General features: G+C 53.9%; 1 protein-coding gene across 2 annotated transcripts; it reads right to left on the bottom strand.

The window, feature by feature from the left end:
* Nucleotides 1-1532: 1532 nt before the first annotated feature.
* Nucleotides 1533-15112, bottom strand: ABHD6 (abhydrolase domain containing 6, acylglycerol lipase). 2 transcript variants are annotated; one of them, XM_064432669.1, is made up of 10 exons: nt 14971-15112; nt 11587-11656; nt 9753-9900; nt 6327-6483; nt 5822-5935; nt 5461-5593; nt 4101-4258; nt 3256-3310; nt 2722-2822; nt 1533-2101 (listed from the first exon to the last, which is right to left on the bottom strand). In XM_064432669.1, exons 3-10 carry the CDS (start codon nt 9869-9871, stop codon nt 1925-1927), a joined length of 1014 nt encoding a protein of 337 aa, XP_064288739.1. In that variant the 5' UTR covers nt 9872-9900; nt 11587-11656; nt 14971-15112; the 3' UTR covers nt 1533-1924. The 2 variants fall into 2 exon arrangements, with proteins under 2 accessions (XP_064288739.1, XP_064288740.1); XM_064432670.1 differs by lacking the exon at nt 14971-15112 and adding an exon at nt 11784-11842.
* Nucleotides 15113-15879: the final 767 nt, after the last annotated feature.

Below are 15879 nucleotides of genomic sequence, written 5' to 3'. Positions count from 1 at the left end.
CCTTGAGGTTTTATTTTCTTCTTGAGTGTTTGGTGCCACCTTCTCCTAATAATACACAAAAAAAAAAAAGGAAAATGTGTGTTACCATTGATGAAATGAGACTTGAGCCTTCTGGGTCCTCAACTTCTCTCTTTCTTTCAAACAATATTACAAAATATTCCTTGAGCCAAAACCTGCATCTCCCAGATATGTAGGGAGGAAAGAAGCAGCAGAGCAAGATCCCTCTGTCATCCCACACCATAGCCACCTTCTTCTTCAAAGGAAAAAACAGTCATTGCACCATGGACTCCTTAAATCACTAGATTTTAATAGCCATATAAATCCTCTGCATACAGCAATCTGTGGCATGAGAAACCATATAGATACTGAACAAGTTTTTCTGGCTTTTACCACATAAAACTACCAGCAATTTTGTTCTTTAAATCAACTCCTGTAGTAGAAACAATACCAAGCAATTAACAGCAAATTTCTATTTTTCTAAAAGAACAATATTTCTTCTCTTAAAAAGAGCCAAGAAGCTGACAGGGAGTTTCAGATGTATGTACAGATCCGGGTACCCCAGGAAGCTGCCAGCTGTGTTCCCAGGCGGGGGGGACACTCACAGCACCCACTGTCACCCCCTGAGGAGGGCTGGGGTGACTGAGGGCTGACAGCCACCTGCTGCTTTGCCTTTGAGGGCACCACGCACTGCCTTGCCCTGCAGCACCCCCTGGTCCTGCCTGAGACCTGGAGCAGTGCTCTGTCCCCAGGGCAGGCAGTGAGGGACCACGCCTGGGGAGGTGCAGGATCCATCCCTGAACATCACCTTGCAGCCTGTAAAGTGCAGCTTGCCTGTATTGCCTGTTCCTGCCTACAGCTTCACTTGGGCAGGAGCTGTAATCGTGGAGAGGATGCAGAAGTACATTGTACCTGTCCCCACCACGGCCCAGCACCTCATGGGCGAGCTGACCCCCCTCACCATCCCCTGTGCTGGTCACACACAGCCCCCTCCCGCCCCTCAGCCTGTTCCAGTGGCATTGGCTTTTGCAGAATTCACAGAATTCATTAAGAAAATTGTTATTTACACCCAGGTGTTCAGCAGCACGATGTGATAGAGGAGCTGAGACAAGGGCTCACCCTGGGTGGCTGAATCACACCGTGGCCATGGGCTTATTGCTGACTGGGGCTCAGGGGTCACCGCGGGCAGTTCCCATGGCCCCAGCCCCACAGCAGTGGCAAAGCTGCTGCTGCACCCCGCTGTCACTGGCTGTGTCCACCCTCAGGTAGAACCAGCCCTGGGCTGTGCATGGACACCACGCCCTGGGCAACGTTAAGGCATTACAAATACACAGGAGCTACTCAGAGATGTAGAAAAACCCACTCGGAGTGTAAACATTTTTGCACATACAGTCATTGGACTCTCACACGTGAAGGTTTCTGTCGTTTTCTGGATAAATCATGAGATCAGGAGCTACACAAAGAGCACTCAAGCAGACGCCTGGAGCACTTGGGGGTTCTCTTACAGCACAGCAGCATGCAACACGATGGACTCTAAGTAGTAAAAATATTGTTAAGTCTCAGTCTCAGTCCAGGTTTCCAGGTATCTTCCTACATTTCATATATAATTTAGGTAAATGTCATGAACAACTACGTGCTGGTAACCCAGGTAAGATGGGTGGCTGTGTGATGAGCACTGGGTGATTTCAGCTCATTTCTACCTTACCTCTAAGTAGAAAAGGGAGATACTCTGTTCCTGCATCTATGGAGGTTGCTCAATGACCCCAGGTTGCTGTGCCAGTGGTGCTATAGGTTTAGGTATCAGTGATTCTGCCTTCCTCAGGGACTTTGGCACATGGACCCAATTCGTACAAGATCCCTGAGAACGTATCAGAGCTGCAGTACTTTACAAGGTACCCTGGCATGGGCACTTGGCTCCCTGCCACGCTCACGCCTGCTTCTTGTTGTTGTCGATGCTGTGCAGCAGTGCCAGGAACTCCAGGATGAGGTTGGCTGTCTTGCGGGGCCGCTCCACCACCACGGAGTGCCCGCAGTTCTCCAGGATGTACACGTGGCAGTCCGGGATGGCGCTGGCTAAAACACTGGCACCAGACACATCCAGGACCTGGACAGCAGGGAAACAGTCACTGCCACAGCCAGAGAGGGTTTGCTGCACACTGCACAAACCCTGCTGGGGCCCACCCGAGATGTGCAGCAGGGATGCAGGCACAGACACAGGGAACTCTCTTGTGTGCTTTTCAGCTGCTGTCTCAATGCAAAGGCATCACTGCAAGCAAACACTTGCAGCTTTGCATTTATAGAGCCCTCTGCATGCCTGCAGCCTGCTTCCTCCCACATCTTCCCTCCCACTCCTTCCTCTGAAACAAACCCTAAGATTTGCCTCGAAGTCTGCCCACAAACAGCACATCTCTTCCCAGTTGCCAGGACAACTCTCTTTGCTGACACTTTATTCTTCTTCCCAGCCTTGCCTGCTTCAGTGCTGGCACCTACCCCCCACCTGCCCCTAGCAGCCCCCAGCCCTGGCACTGCCCTCTCCACCCTCTGGAAAGCTGGCTGTCAGCTTTCTGCCCATCACCCTGCTGAGCCCCTGTGTCTGAGCCCACTGGGGACCAGGGCACACGTGCCAGCTCCCTGCAGAGCAGTGCACAGCACAGCCCCACCGTGCCCCCTGGGTGGGCACAGGCAGAGATGGAGACAGTCTGGGGGATGTGCAGGGCTGCCTACCTGGTCCTGCTTTCCCCAGATGACCTGTGTCGGTGCTTTGATCTTGCTCATGTTCTCATGGAGAGAGTGCCTGGACTTTTCATCCACGATTTCTAGAAACACTAGTGGGGCAAGAGAGGAGTCAGTCCTACAGGGAGATGTTTGGCCTTCCTGTCTCAAAGGGGGTCCTGCTAGTACCCCCTCACTGGGAAACCCATGCAGAGAAGTTGGGCTGTCCTTGCCCTGCCACCAAGCCCAGCTGCAGAGGGGCCCTGAGCCAAAACATCTCCTCACAGGTACTCGTCAGCCCAGATGGAAGGGTGAGGGTGAAGCAACAGCCCTGTCACCAGTGGGGGTGGCAGTGCATTGCTAGCAGCGACCAAGGGGTGTCCCCAAATCTGTTAATGACATTGCCCCCTCCCACCCTCAGCGAGACAGCACGGGGGTGCTGGGGCCCATCCATGTACTGGGGACATGGGAGCTGGGAACAGCTGGTCCCCAGGCCCCGGGATCCTGCTGGAAAGCCCAGGGAGGAGGCTGCCACCCTGCACTTACATTTCCGGTAAAATTCGTTGTGTGGGATGCGAACGTCAACGAGGCCCTGGAGGATCTGCAGGGAGAGCAGAGGAGAGCTGCTGGAGGGGACCCTGCACAGGGCTGAGCGTGCCCAAGAGCACTCAAGAGCAGCCCTTGTCTCCCCAGCAAGTCTGGCCCCAGCATGAGCTTCTTCCTAAGCATGTGGGGCTGTTGAAACCACGCTTAAGCAACATATATTTCAGCAACAAGTAATATTGTCTTTTATGATGCAGACCCAATTTCTGCCCCTGGCCAGCAGCCACCTCAGCCATGACTGCACTTTTCTTCCCTCTTGAACTCTTTTGGCAAAAACACAAAAGGCCTTGGCACTACCTTACATTTTTTTCTTACTCTCCAATCTACTCACTCCAGATTTCCTAAGGAAAACTAGTTTAATAGCCAGCCCCTCACAAGTTCCTCTTGCTTGACAATGACGCAATTAACATTTCCATTACTTTTGCTTAAAAAGCAGCAAACAATCTCCCTCCACATCAGACAACAGCTGCCTTAGTCGTTTAATGCTTCCTGCCAGCCATATTTACTAAAAAACCCTTCTACATCCCAGCCTGCTGCCAAAAACTTCACTGGAGGAGGAATTCCAGCAGGGACTGCCAGAGGGAGCTTGGAAAAGAGGGTTTGAAGGGAAAGTGCTGGAAAAATGCAGGGAGCGGGGCTGGGTGTGTCCCCCCTGGGTGATGGCAGGGTTGGCAGCTCCAGCTCTACTCCCAGCATTGCCTCAGCTGCCACCACGTAGGCTCAGGGAGGAGCAAACCCTCTCAGCACCTCCAGGCTGCCCTTTCCCACCTCCACAGCCAGCTCCTCACCTGCTGTGGCACCTTGAAGCGAACGTAGGAGCAAAGCTTCAGCATGTCTGCCATCTCCTCGGGCGTCGAGGGGATTAAAGGGATCCTGTCGATGCGTTTGGACTCCTGCAGCTCCCGCAGCTGCTTAATGAACTTGCTGTCAGTGGTACTTGGCAGGCCTGGGTGAAATGAGAAGGGGTGAAGCCCAGATGAGATCCCCTCCAAAAAGACCAAACAAAAAAACATCCTTGCACTGACCATCCCTCATCTGGCTTCCTGCCTGCTCACTCTTTGAAAAAAATTATAAAAAGAGGGGAAGAAAACATCTGCACGTACAGCCACTTCACTGTGCACCCAGAGGTACCCAGCCTCCCTCCTGCTCCAGGGCTTGGCACCCCACAGGCTGGCACAGCACCAGGTGTAGACATGCATGACTACTTCAGCAAAAGCTATAGTGCTTATTTGATGTGCTCATCACATGCAAACACTAGTGCCCAGCCTGCCACTGCACAGGGATGGACAGAAAATTTCAGCAGCCCCATCTGCATGCAGCACTGAAGAAAAATTCCCCAGCAATTTAATCCTAAACCTTTCTGCAGCCCCCACACAGAGGTTTCACATCCAGCAACAGCCAGAGAGGCAGTCAACACTTCGCCCAGAGGGGAGTGGGAACCCAACGCCCCCAGAGCCTGGTAGCTAGGTAACATTTGCTTGGTTTCATTCCCTAGTGCTTATTTGGAAGTCACTTTCCTTGTGTGGGAGGGGAAAGGAGCTGCTATGACAACTGGGATGCAGCAAAGCTTCCCTGGCAGAGAAGCTCTCTGCCTGCTGAGCCTCCTGCAGCATATCCTGAGCTTCCCTGAGCCCCCTGTGCAGGGGATGCTGGGGATGGAGGGGACACAGGGGACACCCTGCTGACCTGTGCCCAGCCCTGAAGTGCTCTTCCCACTGCAGGCACCCAAAGGTGGGAGGGAGGTCAGAGCTCTCCAGTTCCCAAAGCCCCAGGCCCTCAGCACACTAGGGCTTTCAGGAGGCCATTCCTGTTGCAATCTTGAATCCTGCCCCAAACTGAGAGGCTGCAGACATGCCATGTAAAATGCCTGCCATTCCAAGGGAAAGGGCATTTTTCTTCAGAGCAGAATTTGTCCCATTTGCCCTAGTCCTGACTCTAACCAAAGCACACTGGGGCAAACACCAAACCCCTGGAGAAGAGTAGTCAGCACAAAGTTGTGATTTTCTTTTGTGCATTTCCAAAGATTTCTGCACTGTAAATACAAATTATTTCTAAATGCTTTGCACTACACATCTATGCTGCAGCCAGCACTGCCCTGGGCTTTTGCACTGGCTTCTGCTTGCCCTCTGTCTTCCCTGCCTTGCCCACCTGCAGGACAGATGAGGGTCAGGCTGCAAACATCTTCTGGGTACTGAGCAGCATAGACGCCAGCAACATTTCCCCCCATGGAAGTGCCAACCAGATGAAAGGGCTTTCTGTTCAGCTTGATGCACTCCACGAACTGGCAGAGAGCAGAAGGAGCGTTGTTAGGAGAGAGGAAACAACAGCATGGGCTCAGGTCATTAGAGAAATTCAACTCAAAAGCTTGAGGCTGGTGGCTCTGGCTGCCTGGGAAGGGAGAGACTGAGGCCACACAAGGCAGACTCACAGGGCTTAGCATCCCTCATGTCCCCACAGCCCTCATGTCCCCACGTCCCTCTGCAGAAGTGATGTGGTGCTGGAGCTTTACCTGGTGTATTCTCTTAGCTTGCCCACTGATGGAGTAATCATCCAGGTCCGAGCGGGTTGTGCCCTCGTGCCCAGGCATGTCCACACATACCAAGTGCAGGTTCTTTGGCAGGAACTGAAGAAACAAACCAGGGGTGGTTACAGTGCAAGGAAACTGCTGCAAAGCCCAGGGATGGCAAGTGGGGAGCCCACTTGGGTGGGGTCACTCTCCTCCTGGCAACCCTGGTTGCTCGTGCACCAGAATAAGTCAGCTTGTGCACCAAGGATGATGAGAAAACACAGCAAAGAATTGCTTCCCATGGAGGCAGCAGGTGTGTACTGCTCTTCACTGTTACAGGGTGAAGGGATGCAGCAAGCAATGGGCATGGAGCTAAGCTGCATGTTCCTAGCATGTTAGAGCAGTCATCCCATCCCATGCATGCAATCATTGCCCCCCCCCACACTGCCCCCAAGCCCAGGACCATCAATTCTCAGTAAGGAGCAACACAGTAGAAACGGAATCCCACCTTGACTATGGACAGCCACATGTCTTTGTGGGCTGAGAACCCATGCAGCATCAGGATGGATGGTCGGTACCCAGGCCTGCCTCTGTAGGAATAGCAGAACTGGTAATCATCATAGTTTGCATATCTAACCTGCATGCCCAAGGCTCGGCGCCAGTACCTGGAAACAAGGAGAAAACACCAGTGAGAAAGACAAGACCAGGGCCCAGCCATGATATAAGGCAGGTGACAAGTCTGAAGGTAAGATTTTTTAGTTTATTAAGGCCAGTTAGGCTGGGCTGTCACTGGTGCCATAATGGGACTACTGGGATTAACCCTGTGCATCGGGTCCCTGGAGGTGTAGTACTGGCTGCACTGCAGATGGTTTGTGGAGACACTCTGTCCATTAAGAATTTTTAAAAATACCCTAAATAACTCTTAGCAATGGAAATGGGCCAAAACAACAATGGTAAAAGAGAAAATGCCCAAAGGGTGGTATGAGAACAGAGACTCAAGGAGGGGGGCAGCACATGTGGCAAGGCAGTGTAGAGGACGGGCAGGCCAAGGGAGACAGTTCTCCCAGGTGGATAAGGTGGATCTGTCACAGGGTTATTTGGACACAGTCCTGCATCAAGGGGAGTACATCACCCCACAGACAAGCATATCAGTTCCCAGCCAAAACAACCATGTCACCCTGGAGTACCACAGAAACCAAATTATCAAGGACCAGCTAGACAGCCTTTGAAAATGTATTTATACAAACACAAAGGACTGGAGTGGACCATCCTTACACTAGGTTTACCACCCCAGAAGACAGCAGGCTAACCCCAAGGCTGCTCCTCTAAAAGCAGAGGCAGACAGTCCTGCCAGCATATGCTTGCAGCCTGCTCAGAGGATGCAGCAGAACTGCTGGCCAGAAGGACCTGGACAGAGATTATCGGTGACACTTGGGACACATGATGTGTACGTGCAGCCCAGGGCAGAGAACGGGGCCCCTTTGTCTGCTCTTCCCCCATGCTCACATACAACCCTTGTCAGGTCAACTGCTGGGCTACTCCTGCTGGCCAAGACACTGGCAAGTATTTTATACACCGTATCAGAGTTTATTTAAGACACAAGAGCAAGGTCACCAACACTTCTGGACTGTCCTACCTCTCTGCCCACTCAAAGCTTATGCACAGTGAAATCCTCTTTTGGCATAATCCCTTTTTCAAGGGAGTTAGTGGGACTTAAGCAGCATCTCAGCTCTGTGCTGGTCCTACAAGGAGAGGTGAATTTCTCCCTAATAAGTGTCTTAAGAGTCCTTGCCTCAAAGGCACTGGTGTGAACTACTGATGGGCAAGATGATAACATTTTTAGCAACTGATCCTAATGGATCAATTCAGTAGAAGGCAAAATAATCTGTGCAAAGCTGAACTGATCCCTCACAAGGTGCTAACTCACTTAGTGGCAGCAGCTAAAGTGATTAACCCCCGTGGCAGGGCTGGGGTCAGCGGGGCAGCCCGGGATATCCTACCAGGCAGGAAGGAGCATTAGCAGCAGGGAAAGCAGGGAGGCCCTGGGTGAGGGGCCCAGCGTGACCCTTGACTGCACCAGCTGAGGACACAGACTGGCAGCGAGGAAAAGGAGTGGGCAGGGAATTGTGGAAGAAGGGAGAAGCTTCCCCCAGGACCTCTGAGGAACAGTGCTGCAAAGCTGGAGCTGCACGGGGCTGAAAGAGGAGGGCAGCATGGCATCCTTCCTGCACCTCTCCTGCCTCTGCTGATGGGGAAACACAGGAATTTCACCCTTCAAAAACTCCAACTTGGAAAGAAGCCAATAGAAAAGGAAGAGTAAGGGCACTGTCCCTAACAAAAGAGATGCCCATGACACACAGTGCATTGCAATTACTCCTGCAAGAAGCCCATACTGCCAGAAATGCTGGACGAGAGAGATGGGGGGGACCACACCCTTCAAAAGAAGACAGTCCTTCTGACCCTGCTCACATGCTCCCTCCCTCACCCAAACACAGACCAACCTGCCCATGGTTCATTTTCACTCAGCTCCTCATCTGCAACCCCAAAAGAGCAAAGGCAGCAGGGCATTCTCTACCTTCCACTCAGCCTGGCTCCTCCAAGCTCCTGGCACAGACCCTGCACCTCCTTTGCCCTGTCCTGCCACCCCTGTAGTGGTTGCTGAAGGCTTCACCCTGACCACATTCACCCTGCAGTGCTTTGCAGGGATCCTCCTCAGTACCTCAGCCCATCAGGGTCCTCCCTGGCTTCCACCAGCTGCTCACATATCCAAAGAAATAAACCACTTGGACTGCCAAACCCAGTACCACCAGACACCCATGGGCAGCCAAAGGCTGTGGCACTCCTGCTCTCCTTTGCAGAGTGGTGATCCCATCTCTGGGGCTTTCATCCCTTGCTCCTCCTCTTTATTAAGAGGATTAATTTATGCTGTGAATAAATGGCTTGTAATTAAAGTGCCTTTAGAAACAGGCTTCATCCCACTGCTGCACCTGAGTGCTGTGATGGACAAACACCTTCCTCTCACAGGAAGTCACTTGGATTTGGAAACACCCCGGAGCTGAACTGAAGGAGCCACCATCTGCCAGCAGCACCTGAGGGCAGCCTGAGACACAGCCTGCTCTGCCTGTGCTGTCTGCTGCTGCCTGCTCCATGCTGGGGATGAGACTCTGCCCTGACTTCTGAAGAGAGTTACTCCAGCTATTCTCTGCAACAAACCAGACAGGAAAGCTGCCAGTGGGCTTATCACTGATTTCCAGGGACAAAGGAGGACTGAAGGATTTAGTGCTTGCCTCCTGGCATCAGAAAGGACAATATTAAAGGGGACAAGGAAAAGCATCCCTCCATCTTCTCTGATGCTCCATTCCAGAAGAGAGAGGATGAAAAAAGCCTCATCCATAACTACTAATGAGGGAGAAGTCCCTGGCTGCTGAGCAGGCTGTCAGCTGGGATGGAGCATGTGAGCCCAGGGCCACCCACCCCACAGCCACATTGATGAGGTGGGAGGTCACCAGACTGCCACAGCTGCCAGGCTGGTGGAGATGCTGCAACAGCAGTGCTTTTCCCAGTCTCAGCCCTGTCCTTGGGGAAAGCAATCCAAAGAGGCTTGGAGAGATCTTGCAAGCTGGCACTGCAGTGGCAGCCTGGCCAGCTGTCCCTTGGCACAGTCAAACCCCTGGGACAGCAAGAGGCTTGACAGACATAGGCCTCCACAGCAAAAATGCAACTGGAAAATACCATTTCCTTCTCCCAGACATGTTCAAAGCTGCACACAGCTGGCACGACCCTGGAGGACCTCAGATCACTGCTGGTGTTGCTGTCAGGAGCAGGAACACCCAGCTCTGCCCACACCACTGTGACCCGTGTGTGGGGGCCCTGCTGGGCCCAGGTTCCACCCCTGGCACACGAGAGGAGCCAGCAGCAGGGCTCACACACTCACCAGTAGTAGATGCGGATGAGCGCCGAGGGCCAGAGGAGGAAGGAGGCCACGAAGGCCAGGATGGGGATAGCCAGGGTGCCACCAGCGATGACAAACATGTTCAGCATATCCAGGTCCATGCTGCTCTTCAGTACTCAGCCTCACCTGCCTGCATTTAGGGAAAGTTCTGAGGTTAACCACCAGAAATTATGACAAATCATTGCTAAATGAGAACTCTGCTGCCAGAAGAAGAGGAAAGCAGCTCTGCAAGAGGCAGATATCTTCAGGAGCACAGCAAAGTCTCCTTCAGTTTTAAAACCCACCTATTTCTTCTGGCTCCTTAATGGATTTAATCCCTGCAATGTTATCCTCTCAGGAGAATACCGCTCAAATGGGCAATGAGCCCCCTAACAGTCACAGAACGTGTCCATGAAAATGACAGGGCACAAATGGCTCTTGGGACACTTTGCAGACACAGCAAGCACAGCCCCCCGAGGGGTGCAGGCAGCCTTTCCCCCCACCATGGGGGCAGGCAGCCTTTCCCCCCATGGCTGCAGGCAGGGCCAGCTTCAGGCAGGCTCCACGCTTCTTTTTGGAGGCAGACATCCAGCTCTGTCTCCCTTCTCTCCCCCTGCCTGATCCCAAATCCCCAGCACACAAGCACTGACCTAGAACTGATGGGTTGAGCCCAGCTCTCATTACTGCTCTGCACAGGCACCAACCAATCAAGGAAGCAGAGCCTATTAATGGACTCGGGAACAGAAGGAAACAACTTGGCAGGGCACTCTTTAGTGTCCAGCCCTTATCAGAAACAAATTTATCCCCACCCCCACATCCTCACTTCTGCCCCACATTCTGCACTTCCTGTAGATAGCAGGTTCCCATCCCTGCTCCCCAGATCCTCCAGACAAGGCTCAGGGACAGCAGGTGGAGGGCACTCGGAGCAAGGGCAAGCTCTTGCACAATGTCATGTTTGTCCCTGAACTCTCCCCACCACAGGCAGCTGGGATATATTTTTCTCATTAAGAGATTAAACGCTGCCACACACACATCTCCTCTAATTCCCCCCGCTAACCATCTCATGGCTGCCCCGTTCCTCGGCATTACAATTTTGTCCCACATTTGTAAAACGAAATATCCTCAATGCCTGCTCTCCCACCAGCCGCTCACCGCCCATCACCACCTCCACATTTCTCCGTGTCAGGACAGACAGATTTTTTCCAGCTTCCTGCAAGACTCGCGGCGGTGTGTGTGCGGTATGCGATGCCATGAACACAAACACAATGACCACAGTGACAGCGTCCCGCCCCCGGACACCGTCACACCGGATCACACTGGACCCCATGGCACACACAGCCCGGAGAAACTGCACAGAACCTCCGAAGCATCGGCCAGATTTGCAGGGAAAATAGGAATAACTGAAATTCGAGGAATACTGTAAATATTTCCACCAGGCACGTCCTTAACAAAGCTAAACCTCATTTCCGTCTTCAAGCCGCAACAACACGTCGTTATTCATTTGATTAACACTTTGTAGAAAGATCCTTGATCTCAGCGTGGCTTGTTCGTAGATAAACATTTTATGCAGCCGATAAACCTCATCCGTGCGAGCAGGGCTGCGAGGGAGCCCACCCGGAGCACTCGCTGCCTTTGGCGATCGATGCCTCTGAGACAGGGCAGGAATTAAGCACGGGAATCGCCATTGCTCCCCCGGGTGCCCGTGACGAGGGAAGGCTGCAGGGAGCAGAGAGCGCGGGTGGTGGAAGCCCCTGTGACACGGGATCGCCACCTCCGCCTCCTTCACACCACTTTAGGAAGCTAAACGAAGAGAAAGCCTTTAAAAGGCCCGGCTTACCTTGCAGAGATCCCCTCCTCCTCTCGGCACAAGTCCTGCTCGCTGCGGGCAGCGGCGGTGTCTGAGAACGCTGTCACAAGAGGAAAAGAACAAGGTCAAAATCGCAGCTCTGCTTTCACTCCTCCCTTCAGGCTGGCGGCCCGGTGAGTTTGGGGTATTTAAGCCACCAGCTTCCCTTCAAGACGTCTCATATTCACCTTCTGACCAACCTCTCCCCTGTTTATGTAAATGTGGTCTTTCGCACAATGCAGCCAGCCGAGTGCACTTGTTCCGAGCAGGAGCAAAGTGCGCGCTGCCATCGGGGAGAGCCGGGCAGGGCCGCGCCATGCAGCGCCGCGGGCTCATGCTCGCCCTTCAGGTGATTACTGCTATTAGAACAAAGCCAGCTAAGCTGCTGCTCATCCCCTTCCTCTTTGTCTTAAAGGTGCTTTTCCAAGCGCTCTCCGTGCCCCTGCCCTCCCCCCCGAGCCTGCCCTGTGTGAGACGGGCTGGAGCGGAGCGCAGCCGCAGGGAATTACCGGGGAGGGAGGCAGGAAAACGCTGGCCTGGACTCGCCGCCAGATTTTGGCTGTGAAATTCACGGGGGCGATCCACAGGTGCGCCGGAGCCAGGCGGCATGAGTTCTGGGGGCTGCTTCAAGCCACAAAATCCCTGGGAGGTCCCCTTGCCGCAGGGGCGGTCGGGGCTGCTGTCCCCATCAGGCCGGAGCATTTCGGCAGGGCCATGGCAGCCAGCGCTCCCAGGGAGCCCAGTGCCAGCCTGGCACACCCGGCAAGCCCGCTCAGGGCCCCGCTGCCCCGGGTGCCTGGGGGAACAGGGTGTGCGGGCAGCCCCAAGGCGCTTCCGAGCCTCCTTCTGCCTGGTCAGAGTATCGTCACTGATTTCCGTGGCTAACTCTGATGGAGGAGAATGTCAGCAGGCTCAGCTATGCAGTCAGGGGCAGCCACCATCACCACAGTCCCAGCACCCCTGCTCCATAAAGCCACCCCTGCTCCCATCAGAGCTGCAGGGACTCTGGCTCACCGCTGTGGGAGCACCCACAGTGACAATGTCCTGGTGCTTTGCCCATCCAGGAATGATAACCCTCCCTGCTGCACTGAGAACAGGCACCATCACCCCAGGCCCAGCACAGTCCTTTGCTACCAGCTAGAGAGTAGCTTTTTAAGCTGTTAAAAAATAAAACAAGCCCTCTGGTAACAGCCCTAAGTCTTCATACCACAGCTCATCCATCATTGTGAGGTGCCCTGTGACCAAGAGTCACAGCAAGTGGCCCCAAGTGGTGCTACTGCTGCTCAGAAGGATCTCCACACACTTCATGAATTAACTTGGAAACGTCAATTAGGCAGCTCTGATAAATGATGTGTGATCATGGCGGTGATAACGCCGAGCACACTGAACACGTGGCAGGGCATGGGATGCCAAACCAGGAGCACTGGTTCCCGTACTGGCAACAAGCACTAACCACCACAGCCTGCATCCCAGCTGGGAGGAGCCCCAAAACAAGGCACCCCAGGTAATGGGATGTCCCAGGACAGATGCTAAGGGATGGCTCCACATCTCCATCTGTTTGCTGCTTCCTCCCGTGTCAGACTCAAGCAGGGATTTCAACACCTGCAAAGAGAGGGGCCAACAGGTGGAAGGGGTCTGTAGGTGACTACAGAGGACAGCAAGCTGGGGACATTCCCAAGGCCATGAGACAAAAGTATTTTTCCTCTTCAAGCTCAGTGTGTCACTCCAGGGAGGCTGGGGAAGACCCAAGAATGCTGCTCAGGTGTATCTTTAATTTTTTTTTCCCAGCCCCACAAGAGAGGCAGCAGCAGCACAAAACCCACCCCAAGGCAGAAGGCCCTTGGGTTGGAAGAGGAATCTGGCAGCTGATGCACCAGGGAGCCCTGAGAAAGGCCAGGCAGGGATTTCACAAACGGGAATCACATGTATGCCATCACTGCCAACATTCAGGCACAAAGGCTGTCTTGGGCTGTGCTCATCAGGACTGGGCTGCACAGCTGCTGTTGCACCCAGGGTTTTGCTCAGCTCACCTGCACCCAGCGCAGTCCATGCCTCACTGATCACTGAATCACTGAAAGCTAAGCAGCACGAAAACATATGGTTTTGTTTTGGTTTTTTTTTTTTTTAAGATCTGAAAAGAAAAATCATCATCCAATTTTAAGATTCCATTGCAGAAATAGAGGGTTTTGAGGAACCTCGATGACTGAGGTGGGCCCCCCAGAAGCCCTGACTCACACCACTAACCATGCAAAAAGAAAAACCCAAAACATGTAAGTAAGCCATTTCCCTTGGAAACTCCCTCACCCTTGCATCATCTACAGCCAGAAAAATAATATTGACTATAGATGATGACATAACTGTTATGATTCCCCAGTGGTGTAGTTAGCTATGGGATCCTTTAGGTGCTAATCACAGTGAAGTTATAATTTAATATCTATTAATATTTGAAAGACCTCTGTCTGTCAATCAGCCAGCTCTCAATTCTTAATCCAGCCTCCAATGAGCCGAGAGTGGGAAATGTGCCCTTTCACCTTCATTTATTTATAGATGGCAGCAAGGCAATCGTTATTTCTGCAGCAGTGTTTGACAAAATGTACATCTCTGAGCCATTTGTATCTGTGCAACACGGCTCCAACACGAGCTAGGGAGTCTGGGCTGGTCCCTGACCTGCTGCTGTACCCCAGGCTGGGAATACGCAGGGACAAGCTATCAGCATCGCTGCTAGCCAGCCTGGGCACAAGGTGGGTGAAAAGCAGGAGCCAGGCGGGCTGTGCTGCCGGTCAGCTGCTGCCTTAGAGATTGACAGCGCGCCCATCCTCCTCCGGACCCCGGCGCCATCCCCGTCCTGCCGCACACGCACGCAGCAGAGCCTGCACGGGCATCTGATGTCAGAGTGCGCCCGGACTCGGCCGCCTCCTGGGGACGGGGTGGAGAGTTGGGCAAGGATGAGGCAGGGGTATCCAGGGGCCACATCCTGGCCCCTTTCCTCAGCACACAGCCCCCCCCAAAGCATCCTCCTCCGGCAAAATGACAGCATCCTCTGAACAGCAGCAGCTGGGACCGCGGAATCCTTCAGAGTCATGAAACGGTTTGCTTTGGAAGGGACCTTAAAGATCATCTTGTTCCAACCCCCTCGCCACCAAATGAGTAATTGTTGGGGGGGGGGAATTAAAGGCAAATTAAATAAATCTTTGAATATATATTTTAATGCTTTTCTTGGATTTCGTCTTTGCTCTCGATCTTCTGCCCACCCCCAGCGATACCACAGCTGGGACTGGGGAGACCCGGACGCCGGAACGGCTCCCCCTCCGCTCACTCCCCCCCGGTCCTGTCACTGGCACCGCCAGCCCCGCATCCCGCCCCCCCGCCTCTCACCGTGCCGATCCGAGCCGTGCCTGGCCGCAATGGCAGCGCCGGGCGGCGGAACGCGGCGCTCCGCCGGCCCTCCCCCGCGCCGTGCGGCTCCGCGGGGCGCAGCGAGAGGCGGGGATGCGGCTCCGCGGGGCGGGATGCGCGGGGAGAGGCGGGACACACCGGGGTGAAAGGGCGGCCAGAGAGGGGAGAACGCGGGGCTTACGGCGCGGTGAAACGGGGGTGGGATAGGGCTGACAAAGGAGACAAGGACTGCAAGATGGCTTCAGCGGGGGATGTGGATGTGCAAGGGGGGATGCAGTGAAGCTGCGAAAGGAATGCAGGGGAGAAGTAATGAGGCTTCCATGGAGATTGCAACAGGGGTGGAAAGGGGGATGCAGCGGAGCTGTGATGGGAATTCAGTGGGGTTGAAGGAGGGGCTGCAGCTGGGCTGCAGCGGGAGTGCGAGCGGTGTAACACGGGTGCTAGGGGGCAATGTGGGGGTACAAGAGGGGACACAGAGTGGCAGCAGAGGGATGTGATGTGACTTTGGTGGGGGCGGGCTGCAGTTACTCCCGGGTTAGGGTGAGGTTTACCCTGAGCCTGGGGAGAGGATTCACCCCGCCCAGGCAGAGTGCAGTCACTGGTTGGGATTGCAAACAGCCTCACCACGTGAGGTGTAAAGGGGGTATTGCAAGGGACACACCGCAGGGAGCCAAGGAGGATGCAGTGAGGCTACAGAGCTCTTACAATGGGGTTGCCATGGGGATGCAACTGGAATAAAGAAGGGAATGTGATACGGCAGCAACAGGGTCACAACAAGGAGACACAAGGGTGGATACAGCAGGGGTTACCACAGAAAAACCTCACAGCCCCCTTGCATGAGGCCTGGGAGCAAGCTTGGGGTGGGGGACAGCTGTTCCCATGTCTGGG

Source organism: Passer domesticus, chromosome 9 (genome assembly GCF_036417665.1).
Source record: "Passer domesticus isolate bPasDom1 chromosome 9, bPasDom1.hap1, whole genome shotgun sequence".
Lineage (NCBI taxonomy): Eukaryota > Metazoa > Chordata > Aves > Passeriformes > Passeridae > Passer > Passer domesticus.
This window is presented reverse-complemented; position numbering and strand designations above follow the sequence as displayed.